Consider the following 19285-nt stretch of genomic DNA (forward strand, 5'->3'; position numbering starts at 1 on the left):
CATATATGAGTTCTTAAATATTTTATAATTTAAACTTCGGCATAATTCAAATAATAATTCTGAAGGGATGGCTAAAGCAGTACCACTATGTGGTAGTAGGATAAATATAGTTTCTAGCTTTGAAATTCTTGATGAATATTTAATGAGTCCATTATTTAAAATTGGTGCATACTGTGAGATTTTATTGATAACCTTTATGTTGTACTATTTGAAATATGTATAAGATAAGGTTCTACTTGTATCATGTTTCTGTAGATGGCATAACTGAACATCTTTAGGGGCCTGAAAATATACTAGCAAGATTAAGGAGAGAATGTTGTGTTAAGGAGTAAAGATTGGGTTGAGAATCTGAACAAGTAAATTCTAATAATCTTGGCTAGCCTTTGGGCTATTGGGTCTCATTGAATGACTGGTTATCCCTTCAAAATCTTTCAGGCTAAAATTTTCTGAATCATAATTTTGGGGCTGACCTTCCAGTTTTATCTGTGTTGAGAGAAGTACTTAAGTTATTTTTAAAGTAAGCTTTTGCCTCTGTCAGCCATTCCCCCTAAGTGTGTCTCCCAAGGTGGTGGGGGGCGGTGGGGGAGGATGTTAGTCTTTGATTCAGGCTGGATCCATCTATTCGCATAAGAGGATGTCAGTCCTGTCCCGAACTTATGAAGACGTTTAGTGAGCACAGAGTTACTTGCATTCCAGGAATGTTCTGTTTCTTCCATTCAGAAATTATTGGAAGTGTGGCTATAAAGGGCTGGCAATACAGGTATGTGGTAGAGTCCTTGCCAGCATGCAGAAGGCCATGGTTCTATCCCTAACACTGCCAAAGAAAAAAAAAAGAGTCGCTGTGAGAAATGGTATTCCATGAGAGTGACTTGAGAGATTCCAATTTCTCTAAATATTTTAAATTTGCTCCCTAATGGAAGCAGATCAGCAAGATGGAGTGGTATGGTACATTTTGTATTTGACCTTCAATAGTATTCTTCCACTGACAGACCTTTTGGAATAAGGCCATTACGTCTATGATCCTTCTTTCTCAGCTTCTTGAGTTTTGGGGAATTACTAGTGTGCGCTGTCGTGCCCACTCCACTTTTTTTTTTTGAGATCACTGTGCATCACAATCCTCTTGTCTCAGCTTCCTCGGTACTAGGGGATTACTGGTATACACTACTATGCCTAACAAGTGCTTGTGTGCTTGCTTGCACTCTTGTCTCTCTCACTTCCTTGCTCTCACTTGCTTTCTTTTTAGCACCTTGGGGCACATTGGTATGTTGGTATCCTTAGAGGTTGAATAGTGGAGTATCTCTTATCTAAAATGCTTGGGACCAGCAATGTTTCCAGTGTTGGATTGTTTTTTTCAGATTTTGGAATGTTTGCCTATGCGTAATTAGATAGTTTGGAGAATCGGACCAATATCTAAACATGAAGTTCATTTATGTTTTTTGTAGTGGGTTTTTGTTTTTGTCAGGACTGGGGTTGGTACTCGGGGCTTCACACTTGTAGCACAGGTACTATTCTGCTTGAACCACACCTCCAGTCTATTTTGGTCTGGTTATTTTGGAAATAGGGTTTCGCAAACTCTTTCCCCAGGCTGGCTTCAAAGTGCAATCCTCCGTCTCAGCCTCCCAAGTAGCTAGAATTACAGCCATGAGCTCTGGTGCCTAGCTCATTTATGTTTTATATGCACATAGCCTGAAGGTAATTTTATACAGTGTTTTTAGTATGCCTGTGTTTGACTTCCTCATGAAATGAGGTGTGGAATTTTCCATTTTTGGCATCATATCAGTGCTCAAAGTTTTAGATTTTGGAGCATTTTGAATTTTCGGATTAGGGATGCTAAACCAATACATAATTTGGGAAGTAAGGTCTTAAGATATTTGCCAAGTACTGTAACTTTTTTCAAGTACCTGAAAATTTGCATATGGCTACCTACAGTCTCTCAGCTTTACATGTGTATGCTCTTAACTTTTACTAATACCCTGTCGTGCTCCCTTTTTTTGGAAGAGAACTCAGTCTTGCACTACCTAGGCAGATGCTTATGTCCCTTAAAATAATAGTTTTTCACTTTTAAATATACAGTTGAGTTCTGAGTAAAAAAATAATTTACTTTTCTCAAGCTGCAGTAAATCAGAAGAGGTGGCCAGTGTGGTGAAGTGTCTTGGTTTTAGCTAAAAAATGACAGTATGGAGGTTAAAATCAGGACATAATAACAGCCATTAGAACTGAGAAAGCAGGAGTAGCTTCTTAATTGTATTTTTAACTACAGAATTTGATGCTTTGTTTGTATTTCACAGCAAAAGTTCAAACAGACCCTCCCTCGGTTCCAATATGTGACCTGTATCCTAATGGTGTATTTCCCAAAGGACAGGAGTGTGAATACCCACCCACACAAGATGGGTAAGGATCATAAAATAACTTTCAGTATGATTTTTGACAGTTGTAACTTAGTAGCAAAACTAACTTAATTTTTCTCAGAACTTTGCTCCACTGTTTTATTGAAAGCTTGTGAATTTGTTGCAAAGAAAATACAGAAGAAGCCCCTCCTCCAAGATGATTTGGACCAGCAGCAGGTTCAAAAATGTATGTTGAAGTGGGGATTGCAAAAAATAAAAGTGTGTGTAGATAAGGGTTAACTTAAACAAATTGATTTTTCACCTCAGTATTTTAGCATGGATTTGTATTGAATTCCATTTTTTCTCTCCATTAGCTATCCATAGTGCATTATCTATGATTTTTATTTTGAGTTTCTGTGAGGAAGAGCAAAACCAAGTTGATCTGAAGGTTGATGCTCTGAGGACATTTACAGTTCGTCTATACTTTATTTGACAGCAATGTTTTGTGATGTTTGTGTTTATTGAGATTTTTTTCAGAGTAGTCAGTCATAGAAACACTTCTTTCTGTGTTAATATATCTTTAAGGTACTTAAATTACAGTAACAAATACAAATGACTTAAAATGGTTTGGAGGCAAACGCACCTGATTGTCAGAAGTGTTCTGTAAGGATACCATTGAACTGGTCAGAAGTTCATAGTGGTATTTCGCAAACTAGTAAAGCATGGAAACTGGGGCCAAACAGGTAGTTTGAATCCCAGTTTTAATACTTACTTAGTTTTGACTCGAGAAAATAATTTTTATGTCTGTGCTTTCATTTCTTCATCATAAAATGAACCTTGATAAGACTGCTGAGAGGAGTGGTTATATATGTAAACCACCTAGACGAGTAATAGATGCACGGCAAACATGTAAGTTAGTGCTGTTAGTATTATCAGAATATAGCCTGTCAGCCACAAATACGCAGAATACCATGGGCATTGGTCATTGTGTTTTACGGAAGGAATTAAGAGCATTGGTTAATGCAGTGTTTGCAAATAGTTGGTTAAGAAAGCTTTTACTGTAGCATTGTTTGATTGGCCTGTAAAGACACCCTTGTTTTTCATTAAACATAGAAACATCAGAATGTTGTTAAATTTTTATCTCCCTCATTCCCAAATAATGAAAATTCTTAGGGAATAAATCTGTAAAATTCTAAAATTTTATGGCATAGTCATCTTTTCCTTAAATTTGAATTCATCAATTGTTATCACTATCTTAAAGCATCTATTTTTAAAATATCAGATATATGTAATTTTACACTAATTACATATGTTCTCATAGTATATATGATGTGATTGTGATCACATTTATTTTTAAATATAATCTTTTAATTTTTTTTTTTTGCTTGTTCCCTTTTTCCCTTTCTTCTATACCCATGTTAATTACCTACCAGATAGCCTTCCATATCTTTCTATGTTCATAAATGTGTACATCTTTGTTTTTATAAGAGGAGTGTTTTGGTCATTGTTTTATGGGAAAGGAATCCTAGTCACGCTTTCTTCCATCTTGTTTTTCTCATTCAGTTCTGCCTTTTAGAAATCCTTCCAAGTCAGTTGTAATAGTTCCATTATTATTTTGAATGGCTTTATAGTATTCCATGGTGTGATTAGATGATATTTTATTACACCATTCTCTAATTGATGGGCATTCACTTCATCTCTAGTATTTTTTGCCACTGTTAACCATTTACAGTAAATCTCTTGAAGTAGCTAGAATGTGTATTTTTTTATTATGAAATAATTTTCTGGAAGTGAAATTGAAGAATTAAAGAAGAGAAATTAAAGAAGAGATATGAATACTTTAGTTTACAATTCTTGGACTTTTATGTAGTTTTGAGCGTCTTTTTTTGGGCAATACTAGGAGTTGAATGTACAGCCTCACCCTTGCTAGACAAGGTGCTCTACCACTTGAGCAACACCACCAGCCCTTTGTCTTTGGTTATATTTATGGATGTATTTATTTGGTTATTTTATTTAGATACTGGGTTTGGTCTCCACCTGGTGCTTGCTAGGCAGGTACTCTACCACTTGAGCCATGCCTCCGTCCCGGATCTTGCAAACTTTGCCCCTCCTGGCTAACTATAACACTTCCTCTGAAATAGCTAGGGTTACAGGAATGAGCCACCACACTGGCCTTTAGTTTGTTTTTTTAGATAGGGTCTCTTAATAACTTTTGCCTGGGCTGACCTCTTTTCCCCACACTTGTGTCTCCCAAGAAGCTAGGAATGCAGGCATGAACTACCATTCCTGGCTGCTTGTGTGTCCTTTTTTACTGGCTTTATTTCTTTCTGCTTTTCCAGAAGTTTTAAATTTTTTAAATGCATTGTATGTCCATGTGTTTTACCTGTGGATTCCTAGCATTCTCTTAGATTTTGTCAAACTATTGTGCTTTATTCCATTTTTAATCTGGAGATTTTTGTGTAAGGCCGAAAGCACTTGTTTTATTTTCCTTCAGACAAACTGGAGAGCAGTTTGTTTATGAAATAATTCATCCTACTGAATTGAATGACCACCTTTGTCATATGCTGTGCTCTCATATAAAATGGTATTGTTTTCTGGGTTATTCATTCTGCTCTGCTGATCTGTTTATTATTCTTGTGCTAACAGTATTTTCATTTTATGTTAGAAACTTTACAAGAGAAGTTACTCTCCTGCCACACCCATCCTAACACAGTTCTTTTTTTATACTTTTCTTAGCTATTTTCCTTCAGAGTGTCTCCCCACACACACACAAATCCCTCTTTGAGAATTTTGATTAAAATTTTTATCTCTCTGTACTAGTTTATGAAAATTGGCAGTTTTATCACTGTATAATATAATGTTGTGGTATGCTTTTTTCACTTAATTCCAGATAGGTCCTGTTCCTTTCTTGTTTGTTAAGATTATTCTTAAATGGTTTATATATTTTTTATAACTGATATAATAAAATATTTTTATTTCCATTGGAATAAATACTTTATCTGCTTCTTGGTACAGAGGAAAGTCATTGATTTCCTGTATTTGTTAACAGATTATTAATGTTTTTAAACAATGTGCATATTGTAGAACACTTAAAATAATATTTTATACACGAGGAACATTGAGATTTTCGTATGTCTTAAAAAACACCTTTCTTTACCATTAGCTTCTGTTGCAAATTAAACACAGGTAGAATAACTTCTGTTCTTACATAATGGAAGAAGATTTTTAATTATATGGTAAAATAACTTTCAAGGTAATTCTTAAACACTAAAGTGTTTTGTACTGTCCTGTAGAAATATAAAAAAAGTGTAAGAATAGTTATATTTGCTCTTTTAATAAGTTTATTGCATTCATAGAAACAATCTTAACTTGACTAGATTAGAATCAATATTCATACATATTTAACATTGAATATAGTTTGTGTCTTGCCTTTGTTGCTTTTTAAAATAAACTTACTGAAAATTGATAAATTACCACAAGGAACTCACCTTTGTAGCTATCATCAGATTGAGTTCATTTTATTTTATTTTTATTTCTTTTATTCATATGTGCATACAGTGTTTGGATCATTTCTCCCCCCTTCCCCCGACCCCTCCCTTTCTCCCACCCCCCTCTATCCCCCCGTACCCCCTCATTACCAGGCAGAAACTGTTTTGCCTTACTCTAATTTTGTTGAAGAGATAGTATATGCAGTAATAGGAAGGACCAAGGGTTTTTGCTAGTTGAGATAAGGATATCTATACAGGGAGTTTTTATTTGAAGTAATTGTACATCGAGAGGAAAGTTGTGAAAATAGTACAAAGAACTCCCATATGTCTTTTCACCCAGTCTGACTTTGTTTTATCGTTCTTTCTCAATAGAATGATAGTAACACATATAATGAATCATATACAATTAACATTCCTTCTCCTCCTTGGAAGGTAGAAAGAAGGCAAATGTGAAAGAAGGTAAATTGGTGAATATGTATATGTATGATTTTTTTTTTAATCATTTGAGAGTAGTTTGTGCAGTTTTGGCTGGAATTCTATACAAATAGGTGTGGGATCTTTTTCATGATGTCATATTTGGAGGCATTTGGTATTAGTTTGCTCTTTGTTGATGATCTTCATTTCTATTACTTGGTCAAGGCATTCCTGTTTTCCCCAGTGTGTCATTAATGTTTTTCCCTCCCATAAGAAGTAATTTGTGGGAAGTTGTTTTGAGAAGATCTAAATATTCCATTCCTTGTGAATATCTTTTTCACATGGCTATCTCGTAACCTCAGTAGATAAATCCAAAATACATTTCCAAACAGAAACAAGCCAAAAGAAATCTCTCTGATGCTCAAGTACAGTACCTCTGTGTCAAACAGGACATCTCCTTTGAGCATTTGGAGGAAATTAGAGGTACTAGATGTTGTCACTTTTGTATTCTAGTGATCACTGAGTTGTGAACTATATATTCAGTGTGATTTTTAAGAATGTGTGAAATTGTATCGTATTTTTAAGAGGGTTTTATTCCTAAACAGTGCTGCTTAGAAGGAGTTAGTGGCTGTCATTCTTAGGTACCAAATATAAAATACAAATATAATATAAAATATAAAAATTACCAGGTACTATTTATAAAAACCGTTAACACTTGGTAGTTTTAATATGTGAGCCATATTTTTAAAAGGAAGATCACTTCTTACCTGTATACAATCAGAAAAATCTTGGTCATATAATATGTGTTTTGATGTAAAATTTATGCAGATTTCCAGGTCACGTCTTTAGAGTAATATAGTTGGCCCTCCAGATCATTGGTATCTGAACCTGTGGATCGAACCAACTGTAGATCAAAAATATTTTGATATGTTTTGATATAAGCAGTGCACTTTTAAAAATTACATCTGTACTAAACATGTACATTTTCTTACCATTATTCCCTGAGCAATATAGTATAGCAACTATTTATATTGTTTTATGTATTCAAAGTAATATAGAGATCATTTAAAGCATATAGGAATATCCACATAGGTTATCTGCAAATACAGCACCATTTTATATCAGGGACTTAAGCATCCATGGATTTTGGTGTCTTCTAGGTGGAGGTGGGGTAGAGGTTCTGGAACCAGTCCCCCACAGATACTGAAGACTGTTGTACTTATCCAGTTGGCTAGTTTTTGTTGTACTCTTTAGAAGTCTTATGTAAAAGTAAAAGGGTAACTTTTTCCCCCCTTACCTGCTTGGTTTCTAGGACTCCTTCTGACTTTTCTGATCATTTTGTGTTGGCACGCTGTTAGTGACCCCTGACTGTGAATGAAATTACACTTGAGATGTTTTTTGCCTACTAAGAGTCTTAAAAAAGGTTTAGCTTGATTTGTGTTGATGTCAAGTGTGTGCTTTGTTGCCATATAGAAACTTATAGATAATATACTTTTATCTAAAATATCTTATATTGCCTGATATATTCCCTTCATCTTTTATGCTTTATTTATTTATCTTTTTATGTTTATTTATTTATTTATTTAAATAACTCATACTCTACTATACCTATTCTAAAGGCGAACAGCTGCTTGGAGAACTACAAGTGAAGAAAAGAAAGCATTAGATCAAGCTAGTGAAGAGATTTGGAATGATTTCCGAGAAGCTGCGGAAGCACATCGACAAGTTAGAAAATACGTTATGAGCTGGATCAAGCCTGGGATGACAATGATAGAAATCTGGTAAAAGGAATACATTTTTGTAAGAACATGATAAAAAATTTTTATTTTAGTACTAACTCTGATTATAATGTTTAGCTTTCATTACCCCTTTGCTAATAGAACTATCTTAAGAGTCTATAATATTTTCTAGGTTCTTACAGTACCACTGCAGTGGGGAAACCATAAGAGGAACAAACATTTGCACCTTTTTTGTGTACATGTATATTCAGGTATACATGCGCTCATTATTGATTGTAATTTTCTGTTTGGAAATCTGTTATTTTGCTATTTAACAATCCATAGTCAGAAATAAAACTTCTTAAAGTGCCTAGATATAAAACATAAAATTATAATGCAATGAAGAAATCAATAAAATAATTTCACTTTTCATCTTGAGAAATAGTAAAAGACATCTTTATTCTCTGATGCAGACAATTTAAAAAATGTACAACATGATACAAATAAAGCCAACATTTAAATTAGTCTAAGTTGAGACTTATTTACTTCCTCGTAAATGAAATTAAGAGTGGATTGTGTCCAGACTTTTAGTGGAATTTTCTTGACTTTACAGATGAGGTGTTTTCTTTTTTCTTATTTTTGAGTGGGGCTTGGGTTTGCACTCAGGGCTTCACACTTGCTAGGCAGGTGCTCTACCACTTGAGCCATACCTCTAGCCCATGTGTTGGGTATTTTCAAGATAGGGCCTAATGAACTATTTCCCTGGCTGAACTCAAACCATGAGCCTCCTGAGTAGCTAGGATTATAGGTGGAGCTTCTGGGTGAAAAACTGTTTATTTATACTCAGAAAGTGCTCAGATCACTCCAAGAAAGTAATTTAAGGGTTTTAGTAAACTTTCTGGACTCAATGGGTATATAAAGGTAAGGATATAAAAGTAAACAGATTTGCTTTTCTTTTTGTTTTAGTGAAAAGTTAGAAGACTGTTCACGAAAGCTAATAAAAGAGAACGGATTAAATGCAGGCTTGGCCTTTCCTACTGGGTGTTCTCTCAATAATTGTGCTGCCCATTATACTCCCAATGCTGGTGACACAACAGTATTACAGTATGATGACATATGTAAGATAGATTTTGGAACACATATAAGTGGTGAGTTTATGGAAGTAATTTCTACCTTTCCACTCCACCCTACCCCTAGGTGAGGGACCCTCCAGCTTTGTGTGTGTTGGATGGAGTTATAAATACTGAACTCCTTATGTTTCTGTAGAACTGTGTTAAGATAGATTTTTAGATTTACTTTAAAGCATACTACTAAAGATGAAAATTATTGGGTAATTGAGGTTTATTATCTTTTTCTCGAGGTATTACAAAATAGAATCCTGAATTTTTTTATTCACGTTATTGTTTTATTTGTCATGTATTCAAATAATAAACATTTATCAAGAACCTTTAAGTTTATTAAATATACATAGAAGGTACCTAAGTACCTTTTTAATTAACTTAACAGGCAAGAAAGCCAATTTAGATGAAATATTTATCTAAGGTTTTACTGAATTTGATAAGTAGCACTATGTTAGGTCCCTGTGGTCCTGTACATTTTCTCTCCCCTACACTGCTGTTCCATACTTCCTCAGTCTTTTCTTGCTTTCATTTTGCTTCTGTTTATCTGTTTGCATAGCTGCCTGGGAGAGTACTGAATTGATGGTATTTTGGAGTAACATGCACTAACCCTGTAATTAAACATTACATTCTGGAATCTTTGTAGATTCTGTCTTTTTGCCTTTTTGAATTTGAATAATCCCTGGGGACTTGAAATGCTACCTTCCTTTGAGCCCATCATTCTGTTTCCCTTTGGCAAGGTTAATAGAATACATGCTTAAAGTAGATAAATTGACTGTAAGTATACTTAAAGATGAACTTTTTCTTTCAGGTAGGATTATTGACTGTGCGTTTACTGTCACTTTTAATCCCAAATATGACACATTATTAAAAGCTGTAAAAGATGCCACTAATACTGGAATAAAGGTAAGTGAACTATAAGCACTATTTCATTAAGCATATCTTGAGCACTTTTATATCCTGTTTTAAGAACTGTGGGTAGTTAAGATGAATTACTTAATTCGCTGCCTATGTGGTCTTAAGTGGGTAGGGTAATATACAATACCCACAGGCTTTTTAAGACTTAAATTTACTAATACTTATTAAAGAGTTTGGATTTATTTTTTGCCTGTTAAATAGGCTATCTTTGTTTTTATATTGTTCTTAATAGACATTTTATTTTTTTATTTTTGGTGGTACTAGGTTTGAACTCAGGGCTTCACACTTGAAATGCAGGCACTCTATCCCTTGAGCTATACCTCCAGTCCTCTGTTTTTTTAAAGCCATTTTATATTAACACCAAAATTGACTAGAAGGTGTAGAAATTTCCCATATAATCTTTGCCCCCATACATGCACAGCTCCTCCACTGTCAACTATCCCCATCAAGAAATATTTCATTAAAGTCAGAGTTAACATTTACACATCATAGTGACATTTGGATTCACTCTTAGTTTTGTATGTTCTGTGGGTTTTGACAAATATGTGACACGTGTCTACCACTATAACATACGGAGAGTATTTTCATTGCCCCCCAAGACCATCTCTGCTCTACCATCCTGCCCTCCTGCTGAGCCCTAGTCCAGCCCAGCTTCCGCAGTTTTTTGCTTTTTGCTTTTTTAAATTGGGCCTTGCACTTGCAAACCAGGCACTCTGTTGTTTGAGCCATATCTCCAATCTATTTTGCTCTGATTATTTTTTTGGAGATGGGGTCTCTAGCCATAGGGCTGGCTTCAAACTGCAGTCTGGCTAGGATTATAGGTGTGAGCCATTGGTGCCCTACTTAGACAGCTGGCCTTTGGCTATAGATCCAGTCAGCCTGCCAAGTGTTGGGATCACAGGCACATGCCACCATGACTAGCTGATAGCTTTTTTATGCACAAAATGTTTTAGTTTTCATGAAGTACAGTTTATTTTTTCTTTTGTTGCCTGTGCCTTTGATGTCATGTCTCAAACTTCTAAGAGTTTTACAGTTACAGATTTGATCCATTTTGAGTTAATTTTTGGATATGGTGTTAGGTAAAGGTCCATTTGTCATGCTTTTGCATGTGGATATTGAGTTTTTTCCACCACCATTTCTTTAAAAGGCTGTCCTTTCTCCATTGGATGGTCTTGGCAGCCTTGTCAAAATCATTTGGAAATCCCCAATTATTAGCTCGTTGGTTGATAAAATACACTGGTGAATTCTTTGTCAGAAGATTTTGGTTTTTGGTGGCACTGGAGTTTCAATTCAGGGATTTGTGCTTGCTAGGCAGGTGCCCTACCACTTGAGCTGTTCCACTAGTCCTGTTTTGTTGTTAGGGTTGTTTTTATTTATTGATTGATTGATTGATTGATTGGCTCTGGGGTTTGAACTCATGGCCTCATACTTGCTAGGCAGGTGCTCTTACTGCTTGAGCCACTCCACCAGCCCTGGTTTTGGTTTTTTGAAATAGGCTCTAGCTGTGTAACTATGGTTTGAATTCTCAGTTCTCCTGCCTATACTTCCTGAGCGCTGGGATTTACAGGCATGGGGCCACCACCATGCCCAGTTTATGTCAGAAGGTTTTGATTATTTCTTCACATTTTAATCTTGGTACATTTTGTATTTAGGAATTTGTTTCTTCCATTTAGGTTATTTGCTCGTTACTTTAAAGTTGTCCATAGCTGTCTCTTAAAATCCTTTTTAAAAATTGCTGTAGAATTAGTATTAATGTTTCTACTTTCTTCTTTTTTGAAAAAGCTGGTCCTGCTAGGTAGTCCAGACCTTTCAAGCTCACTGTGCAGCCTAAGCTGGCCTTGAGCTTCTGGTTCTTCTGTCTCTGCCTCCTGAATCCACTTTCATTTCTGATTTCATTAGTTTCCAACTTGGTCTCACTGATTTTTCCATTTTCCCTACTTTATGTCGGCTCCAGTCATCATTTTGTTTCTCTGCTAACCATGGATTTAGTTTGTTTTTTTTAGTTCCTTAATTTGTAACATTATGTTATAAATCTGATTTGAGATCTTTTTTGGCTTTGTTTTGTTTTGTTTGTTTGCTTGTTTTGTTACAGGGTCTCACTGTGTAGCTCAGGTTGGCCTCAGTGCTTCTGTCTCAGGCTCCTGAGTATTGGGATTAGAGCAGTGTGCCACCATACCCAGCTCCTTTTTGTTTTTTAACGTAAGCATTAAAGCTATGAATTTCCCAGTTAGGATTGTTTTTACTATATCCTGTAAGTTTTGGTGTGCTTTGGTTTTTGTTTTTTGGTTTTTTCGTGTGTGTGTGTTAGTATGTTGTCTAGGATGGCAATGTACTCTGGGCCCAAGCTTGCTTCTGCCTCAGTCTCCATAGTAGTTGAAACTGTTGGCACTGTACCACTGCACCTGGCTTGTGTTTTCATTTTCTAGTTACTCCTGTGGTGGTGGTTATTTTTTTATTTTGTTTTTGTTTTTTGACCCATCCATTAGTTAGTAAAGATTATAATATTGAAGGAGGCAGTGTGGTACATGCTTGTAGTCCTAGTACTTGGAAGGCTAAGGCAGGAGAATCTTATTCAAGGCCAGCCTGGGCTAAATTGGGAGACCCTGTCTCAAATTTTTTTAAAAAAATAAAGTTTGTGTTGCTTGATTTCCCCAATTTTGAATTTTCGAGTTTTAGTTTCATTATTGATTGCTTACTTCATTTTTAGTTTCATTACTTGATTATAGTATGTCTTGGTATAAATCTTTTCACGTTTTTCTTACTTTGATGTTCATTGAACTTCTTAAGTATTTGTGTCTTTTCTTAAACTTGGGGACATTTTCAGACATTGCTTCTGCAGATATTCTATCTGCCTGTTCTCTGGCCTCCCTCTGAGCCTCCCACAGTGATATATTGGTCTAGTTGATGGTATCCCATAGGTCTTACTGTTCACTTTATTGGTATTTGGTGTTGATAGTTATCTTCATTGGTATCTAATGTGGTAATGCTGGAAATTAGATTCTTCTCTTTCCCAGGGCTTACTAATTTTTTTGTTTGATTTACTTTTTATTGTTCTGTGTTCATTCAAGCTCTTTGTTAAGAAAACTCCTGTGTAAACATTAGTTCTTAGGTGTTTTCTGAGCCTGTGCCTTTCCCTGAAAACTTTTTCTCATAATATGTAGTTCTTGATTGTCCCAATTTTTAATGTTTGACTGCTAAAAGGGGGAAAAGACAAATGAAGGAAGAGAAGAGGGAGCACTGGCTATTTAAATGCCTGGAGGTTGCTTTAGTCAGAGAGGTAGGAGGCAGGCATTTGCAACCCGGAAGGAAAGTGCAACAACTGTGGTCACCCACCTCTTTTAGGGATGAGAGCATAGAACCCCAAATATTGAGGACAGTTTCCTTCTTTTGCTTTATCCACCAGTCCCTAGCAGGTTGTTCCAGGAATGTTATGGGGCTTTGCAGTTGGGACACTGCTATTATGCTAATGGCTAAAGTTGATTAAAATTAACTTTATCACCTGATGCTTCCCTGGAAGTTTTAAGCTTTCAGTGGATATCAGATAGATTCTGCCATTGTAGTTGTCAGATTCCTGATATTTCTCCAAAACAAACCTTACTGTTAATCCTATTATAATCAACATTGGGTCTTTTCCTGGTGCTTGGTGCTTATTATTCTACCATCTTTCTAGAATCCTCCCCAAAGTCTTTCATATAATTCTTTGTAATGTACATAGTGATTTTTCTGGTTGTCCTTTATTTTAAAATATTAAGAAATTAGATGGGATGAGGGAGAGAGGGAGAATGATGGAGGGGTAAATCCAACTAAGATGTGTTGTAAGCACACATGTAAATATCATAGTGTATCCCCCTGTGCAACTATCATATGCTAATAAAATTATTTAAAATATTAAATTGAGTCATGGTAACATTTTGGACTTTGCACTGTATATATTATTATATATGTATTTTTTTTAGTGTGCTGGAATTGATGTTCGTCTATGTGATGTTGGTGAGGCCATCCAAGAAGTTATGGAATCCTATGAAGTGGAAATAGATGGAAAGACATATCAAGGTAAAGTATCTTATTTTGAAATTAATTTTGCAGATTACTGCTTATTGCTGTCTTTGGGTCACCTGCATAGTTCATGGAAGTAGTACTGTGGTAGATACCTAAGAACTATTCCTGAGCTACTCTGATAGCTAGTAAGAAAGCATTTGGGAAATTATAAGGTAGCCAAAATTTGAAATTTTCTGTTATTAGTCAAATTGAGGCTCAGAGAAAAGCCAGTATATCTTTTAAGTCATATTCAGAATTTGGATGCCAGTTAATTCCTGTGTGCTCCTTCAGTTTTCAAGTTCTTTCCCTCCTAGTCTTTTCCCACTGCCATCTTAGGTAGTGTACAGAGTGACCCATACTTTGTGGTGTTCCATATTCATCTCCATTGGTCCAATCCTCCTCCAACTTGCAAGTCTACCTGACTATTCTCCAGCTGCAGTCCTCCTTTCTGATCTATTCTTATTATTTTTTGTAACCCTGTTCTAATAACTTTTTTACAGAGTATTTCCTACATTTCCTTTAACTAAATCTTGGTTTGTTTTTTTTTTTCTATAGACCTTTGAATGGAGTCTGATCTTACTGCCTTGCCCATTAGTTAGTAAAGTCACATCATTTAGCCTTCTTTGCATTTTCTGTTGCCAGTTATAGACCATTGTGCCTCTACCAAGTACAGATGTGGTCCTTCCTCTGAGACCTGACTGTACCTCATCTTGTTTCTCACTTTTCAGAAGTTCATTCACTTTTCTAATTTGACACCTGGCGCCATGCTAACTTCTATTGGCATCCTGGGTAGATTCAAAATCTACATGGGCAATGCAGTTAACAGATCAGCATTACCATTCACTGACCAACTCAGTGACTCTCACCTCCATAGCAGTTCTGTCCCATGTTCCAATACTGAAATGCATCACCAGTCTTAAAATCATAGGCATCTCCTAGTCTTTTTCTCTCCAGCTCTTTATTTTCTTTTTTATATCAAGGTACTTGTTTGGGGCCAGGGAGTATAACTCGGTGGTAGAGCGCCTGCTTAGGATGCATGAGGTTCTGGGTTCTATCTCCAGCACCACAAAAATTTAAAACATTTCCCCAATGTGCCAAATTGCATTTCCTTTCTTCTGCCTACCCCCATATCATTGTTAACCCTTCTCTTTCATTATATCTTCAACTTTCTTACTGCTTTGATTTTCAGATAATCTTTTCTAGTAGATCTCTATTCCTGTGAACATCAGTGTAATCCAGAATAGTCTAAGGCTGCTCACACTTGGGTAGGAGGTAATATAAATGAAGAAAGCACACTTTGGGTCCTGCAGGTCCAACTTTGACTGCAATAGGATTGATGATGTCATTGTTATTGAGAAATGTAAATTAAATAAAAGTAATTTACTAAGAATTTACTCAGTAAATTTACTAAGAATTTGCTCAGAATTTACTAAGTATTTAATTTTTTTTGTCATTTCTCTCCTTTCTGTCTCCAGCTCTGGGATCTGTGCCACAGATAAAATGCATAGTCAAATTCTTCTCATTTTTTTTCCTGGTCAGGAAGTTACTCGAGAAAAGTAGACAGATAGAGCTAACATCCCCTAATTTTTGCCATATTGCAAAAAGGAAACCCCATCTCTCATCTGTCCTTGTCATTTTATTACTGCTCTTTGAAGAAAAAAGGATTCTCTTATTCACCATTAATCCTCCTAACTTCTTTGAGATAACACCTTATTATACCTTTCTCTTATGTTCTCAGTCTTTCCCCAGCTCAACTGAAAGCATATGTGGAGATGAAAGTCACAGCCCTAGATTATCTCCTGTGATTTACATATTCTGTTTTGGGCTTTTATTTATTGTCATGTGAAATTTCTTACAATTTTCACATGAAAAGCAGTGGGTTTAAATTAGTTTAGTTCCTAAGAAAGGATGAAATCACTTTTCCTAGGTTGCTTTCCTTTGCAAAATACTGTTTGTCCAGTTCTTTTAAAAGCTTAGGAACAGTTTTAGGATTGGTTGCTTCTGTTAAAACATCAGACTTCGTGACATGAGCCTCCCATAAGCATATTCTAATCCTGGAGGAGACTGAGATTAAGAGAGTAAATTAAATGCCAGGTTATTTTGAGGAATTTGTGAGGCTACAAGATGGATCTTTTATTTCTAGGTTCATTGCTATAGTCTATTCTGTTCTTTGCAAATATGGTAGTCAATTTGAACATCACAGCAGTCTGCTTGAAGATTACTTGTAGAAAGAGTTCTTTGAGAATTTGTTGAAATTCTTGGAAATTCTAGTATCAGCTAATGTATCAATGTCCTTTTATTTACCACATAACAGTTCTAGCCTATAGTGTTGCAACCCTTAATATCTGCCTTCTTATCTTTTTCACTAAGCTAAAAATAATGATACTAGGAAGATGGAGAAAGGGACATTGGACTAAACTTTAAGGAGCTCTTCTAAAAGCTGTGTAGCTGAACTGGGTCCCTTGATCAGGAAGTACAGAATTAAAAGTTACTTTTGCATCTGTTGGTCCCAGAATTAGTCTACCTCTTTTACACTAGGTATGATTAAAAATGGATATGGCTTTATCCTGTTTATCATGTAATTTTCATATGAAAAGCAGTGGGTTTAAATTAGTTATATACTAGGATGGTCTAGCCAAAAATCTTTGCAATAAAAGTGTTTTTGATTGGCTTGTGGGGTTATTTTGCCAGGTTTTGGAGTAATGCTACCCATATATTAAAGTTAGTTTATTATTTATATAAGGAGAGACTGTTTTTTTGAAAAGCTAATTGATAGTCATTTTTCTCTGTCTCCTTAGATTTATTTGCTTGTCATTATTTTATTGTTTCAGGTTTTTAAAAAAAATCTAGCTACCTAATTCTGCTCTAGAAGAAAGGTAGTTTCATATTGAGGGTTCTACAACTATAGGACTATATTTTCTAAACCTTTTTTAAAATTTATGTAGTACAGTGAACACAGAAAAAGTATTACCTGTATTCCAGAAGCCTCTCAATCCCATTGTTGTTTGTGCAGCCAGAACAGAGACTGGGTAATTTTATAAAGGACAGAAATTTATTTCTCACAGTTACAAAGACATCTGGTGAAAGCCTTTTTGCTGTGTTTTGTGGCTTCTTGTAAGGACAGAGAGGGAAGGAGGGACCAAGGGTCCAAAGGAGGATCAAACTCATCCTTTTATGAAGAACCCACTGCTAGAATAATGGCATTAATCCATTAATAAAGCCAGTGCCCCCCCCAACCCAAAAATTCCCTTTATATTCCACTTCTTAATATCACTGCATTATGGATCAAGTTTCAAACAAATAAATTTTAGAGACGTATTGAAATCTACAGCACATACACACTTTTCTAATTGCAGCAGTCTTCCTGTAGTGAACAACTATCTTGAGTATTGAAGTATTTGCATTTCCTTCTCTTTATGTCTTTTCTGTGTAATAAGTTTGGAATTTTATAGTGTGTATTTAGTTGTGCCTTATTTTGCTCATTTCCTTATAACATTCCAGTTGTTAAATGTCTCCCTCACCCTTTGTTTTTATTGTTGAATAATGTTCCAGTGTGTAACTTTCCCACAATTTGTCTATTCTATCATTAATTTGAGATTGTTTAGATTTTCTTTCTTTGCTTGAAATGTTTATGTAATGATAAAATGTAAAGTTTGATAAAACTCACTTTGACAAGTGTCCTCACTTTCATATTACCTTTTATTCTATTACCATAAAAACATATTTTCAATTTTCCAATCATTTGTATAGATGACATTTTTTAATAATAACACACAGTAACTCTTTAGATGATTCTCATTGTGTTCTCATCCTATACTTTATTCTTTTTCTTCCATTAACCTTTAACTGCCTTTTAGTATTTAATCAATAACACTACAACAAACTACTTTTCTCCATCCACTAGGCTACAGTTTATATTTAATTACCTTAGTCTGAGAGCCATGTCTTATTTTTGAATAAATGCTTTAAATATTTACCAGATGGTCAAGAATCTGTTTGTCCTTGAATAATATTTATTTCCCTTATCTATTATGATAGTGAAACCAATCCGTAATCTAAATGGACATTCAATTGGGCCATACAGAATACATGCTGGGAAAACAGTGCCCATTGTGAAAGGAGGGGAGGCAACAAGAATGGAGGTATGTGAGTCATCGACACTTTACATATTTGTGTATGTGTGTGTTTTCCTGTGCTGGGGATTGAACCCAGGACTTTACACACACTAGGCAAGTGCTTTATCACTGAGCCACACCGCAGCCCAACACTCCTGTAGACAGCATTTGTGTTTTTTCCCAAAGTAAAGGTCATGACAGTTAAGTATATAGTTTAGTGGGCCCACATTATTTGAGGATTTATTGCATGGTCAAGAAATAAATTTCAAAATCAAAAAATTTAAATTAGCACACACATTCCACAGGTCCATGTAGAGAAGCTCTTAGTCCTGTGTTTTTGTCAGCTATGTTTAAATTGTATTATCTATTTTTTCCTTACCCTTAATTTTGTGAAAATACACCTCCCAAAAAAGCAGATGGTGCCCCAAAAGACAGGTAAACATTAATGTAGTTAATTTAAATGTCAAAGTGGAAATTTTAGGTGTGTTGGAAAGCAGCATGTCTTTAGCAGAAGTTATGGGAAAAGTGAGTTAAGCATCTGCAGTGTAGTTCTGAACTCTGCATCCTAAGCATTCCTGGTTCTTCCTCAGTGATGGTCTCCTTGGAACCATATACTCATGAATACCAAGGGCGTACTATATGTTAAACAAAACTAGCTTACCTTTCATACTCATCCTGGCAGAAATTGGGCTATGTGCATGCAGATGTGCATGGTCAGACTTGAGCTGAGTCAACGGTAGATGTTGGGACTGTCAAAGTATTGTTTATTGAACATTTAATGTCTCTTTAGTAGGCACGGGGGGTATAGCAAGTGAACATAGTTTTCTGCCCATATGTAAAGCCTACATTCTGATAAGGGATGCAGAAAGACCAAAAAAGTGTAAAGGAGGTAAGTTAAGGAGAGATTGAATAAGGACTACATCAATTGGGATGTCTAGAGATGGTTATTGCAATTGAATTGTTCTCTTACCTTCATCCTTACATATTTTTGAAGGAAGGAGAAGTGTATGCCATTGAAACTTTTGGTAGTACAGGAAAAGGTGTCGTTCATGATGATATGGAGTGTTCACATTACATGAAAAATTTTGATGTTGGACATGTGCCAATAAGGTAAGAGACTACTTTTATGACTTATGAGTATCTTCCAAG

The 19285-nt window shown here is 35.4% G+C and overlaps 1 protein-coding gene across 1 annotated transcript in view; it reads left to right on the top strand.

Annotated features, from left to right (window-relative positions):
• Metap2 (methionyl aminopeptidase 2) overlaps positions 1-19285 on the top strand; it is a 30339-nt gene that overhangs the window by 8050 nt on the left and 3004 nt on the right. The window contains exons 4-10 of the mRNA XM_020185199.2: positions 2289-2391; positions 7849-8010; positions 8914-9095; positions 9877-9971; positions 13940-14036; positions 18060-18163; positions 19131-19246. Coding sequence (XP_020040788.2) covers positions 2289-2391; positions 7849-8010; positions 8914-9095; positions 9877-9971; positions 13940-14036; positions 18060-18163; positions 19131-19246 — 859 coding nt within the window. The remainder of the gene's footprint in view (positions 1-2288; positions 2392-7848; positions 8011-8913; positions 9096-9876; positions 9972-13939; positions 14037-18059; positions 18164-19130; positions 19247-19285) is intronic.

The sequence above is a fragment of the Castor canadensis genome, chromosome 8, assembly GCF_047511655.1.
Source record: "Castor canadensis chromosome 8, mCasCan1.hap1v2, whole genome shotgun sequence".
NCBI lineage: Eukaryota > Metazoa > Chordata > Mammalia > Rodentia > Castoridae > Castor > Castor canadensis.